We start from the raw sequence: 1,916 nt of genomic DNA on the forward strand, positions 1-1,916 counted from the left end.
TGGTCCTGTGCTTCACTGTCTCGTAGCCAGAGGGACAAGCAGTCAGCAGTATCAGTGGTCAAGAGCAACAGATGGGTGACCTTTGGACTTTGCTGCAACCCTAAATCCATTGTTTAAGATGGCATAAATGCTAACTCATGAAAACTACACTAATTAACCCCCTCCCCCCATTATTTTATACACTGTGTTTCACAGACACTATATTATTATAATATAGCAGACGCTAATGCTGCTAAAAGCGCTATCTTTATTCCATTTTCTGTTTTTGCTTCTCTTCTTCTCGCAGGCCCAAGATCTTCCTTCTCCCTTGTGCATCATCATCATCATCATCATCATCATCAGGCAGTAGCAGAAGCAGCAGCAGGTTTGATTCAGATCTTGAGAGTTGGCTTTTGTAGACAACTCGAGTTGTTGTTTTCTTGTGCTGGAAGGTGATTTTATCTTGTGAAAAAGATTGTATCTTTAGCAGCTTTTGCTGGTGCAGGGAAGAGATAAGGCTTTCTGCCCTGGTGGTAGAACCCTGCATTAATTGATTCTCGGCTTGATTCCTGCACTGTAAAATATATTAATTCTTACTTTGTAACTTGTTCCTTCAGCTAGGAATCGTGGGAGCGCTCGATAAAAAGGCAGGAGATTGAATCGATATCTGTCGAGTTTGGAGGAGGAGAGGGTCGGAGATCGCGGAGCATAAGCTGGCAAACAAGTGGTGGGAGCGAGTCGATGTGCCGGGGATGGCCGGGATGGAAGCCGGCGCCCAGGGCGGGGGCGGAGGCCCTTCGCGCTACTTCCAGCACCTGCTGCGCCCGCCGCCTCCTCCGTCGACGCACGTCCCGCCGCAGGATTCCAGGCTCTCCCCGGAGAAAAGCCCCAAGCCTTCCCCCGAGGAGCACGGGGACCAGCCGCCGTCTGACTCTTCCCCGGCCGGCACATCCGGTGGGGGCGGTAGCTCCGCTCGCCGCGCCCGCGGAAGGCCGCCGGGCTCCAAGAACAAGCCGAAGCCGCCGATTATCGTCACGCGCGACTCCCCCAACGCGCTTCGCTCGCACGTGCTCGAGGTCGCCGCCGGCGCCGACGTGTTCGAGTGCGTCTCCGAGTACGCTCGCCGGCGCGGCCGAGGTATCTCCGTCCTCAGCGGCGTCGGCTCCGTCACCAACGTGGCGCTCCGCCAGCCCGGGGCCTCACCGCCGGGGAGCTTGGTGGCCACTCTGCGCGGCCGGTTCGAGATCCTCTCCCTGACGGGCACCGTCCTGCCGCCACCGGCTCCGCCAGGCGCCGGCGGCCTCTCGATCTTCCTGGCCGGAGGCCAGGGTCAGGTGATCGGCGGCGGCGTGGCGGGGCCGCTCGTGGCCACGGGGCCGGTCGTGCTCATGGTGGCCTCGTTTGCCAATGCCGTCTACGAGCGGTTGCCGCTGGAGGGCGGCGAGGAGGAGGAGGAGGCCGCCGCGGCCGCGCCGCCAGGCCAGCACACCGCCGTGTCGCAGTCTTCCGGCGTCACGGGAGGCGACGCGGGCGGCGTCAGCGGCGGAAGCAGCGGCGTCCCATTCTATAACTTGAGCGGGGGCTACCAGCTCCCCAGCGATGCCTTCGGATGGGGCACTACCGGTGGAGTCCGACCGCCATTTTAATCGACTCTATTTTCCTTCTCCAGCACTGGATTTGCGTTCTTTCTCTTATCTGCCTTCTTCCCGGAGGAGCTCATCGTGGATTAATTAATCAAAACTGAAAATCACCATCACTCATCAGCTCTCGATCATATCGCCATGAAAAAAGCAAAGCTCAGACCAGGTACGCAATGGATTATTCACTGTATCGTCTTCTTCTTCTTCTTCTCCCGCTTTGCTTGCTTTGAACTCGTTCTGATTTACGATCTCGAGAAAAGGAAGGCAATGGAGAATCTATCTTTTTTTTTTTTTTCA

General features: G+C 56.9%; 1 protein-coding gene across 4 annotated transcripts; it reads left to right on the forward strand.

The window, feature by feature from the left end:
• The first annotated feature begins 206 nt into the window (after window positions 1-206).
• LOC141826442 (AT-hook motif nuclear-localized protein 27-like) lies at window positions 207-1,916 on the forward strand. Of its 4 annotated transcripts, none has more exons than XM_074713687.1 (2): window positions 207-512; window positions 597-1,916. In XM_074713687.1, exon 2 carries the CDS (start codon window positions 732-734, stop codon window positions 1,623-1,625), a length of 894 nt encoding a protein of 297 aa, XP_074569788.1. In that variant the 5' UTR covers window positions 207-512; window positions 597-731; the 3' UTR covers window positions 1,626-1,916. The 4 variants fall into 4 exon arrangements, with proteins under 4 accessions (XP_074569788.1, XP_074569789.1, XP_074569790.1 ...); XM_074713688.1 differs by having other exon boundaries at window positions 207-509; XM_074713689.1 differs by having other exon boundaries at window positions 207-431.

The sequence above is a fragment of the Curcuma longa genome, chromosome 4 (assembly GCF_044706935.1).
Source record: "Curcuma longa cultivar G26 ecotype Majalengka, Jawa Barat chromosome 4, ITB_CL_G26_1.1, whole genome shotgun sequence".
Taxonomy (NCBI): Eukaryota; Viridiplantae; Streptophyta; class Magnoliopsida; order Zingiberales; family Zingiberaceae; genus Curcuma; species Curcuma longa.

What these genes read in the sequence shown, in the direction of transcription:
- LOC141826442 (XM_074713687.1), top strand. Translation starts at nt 732, where the DNA reads ATGGCCGGGATGGAAGCCGGCGCCCAGGGCGGGGGCGGAGGCCCTTCG.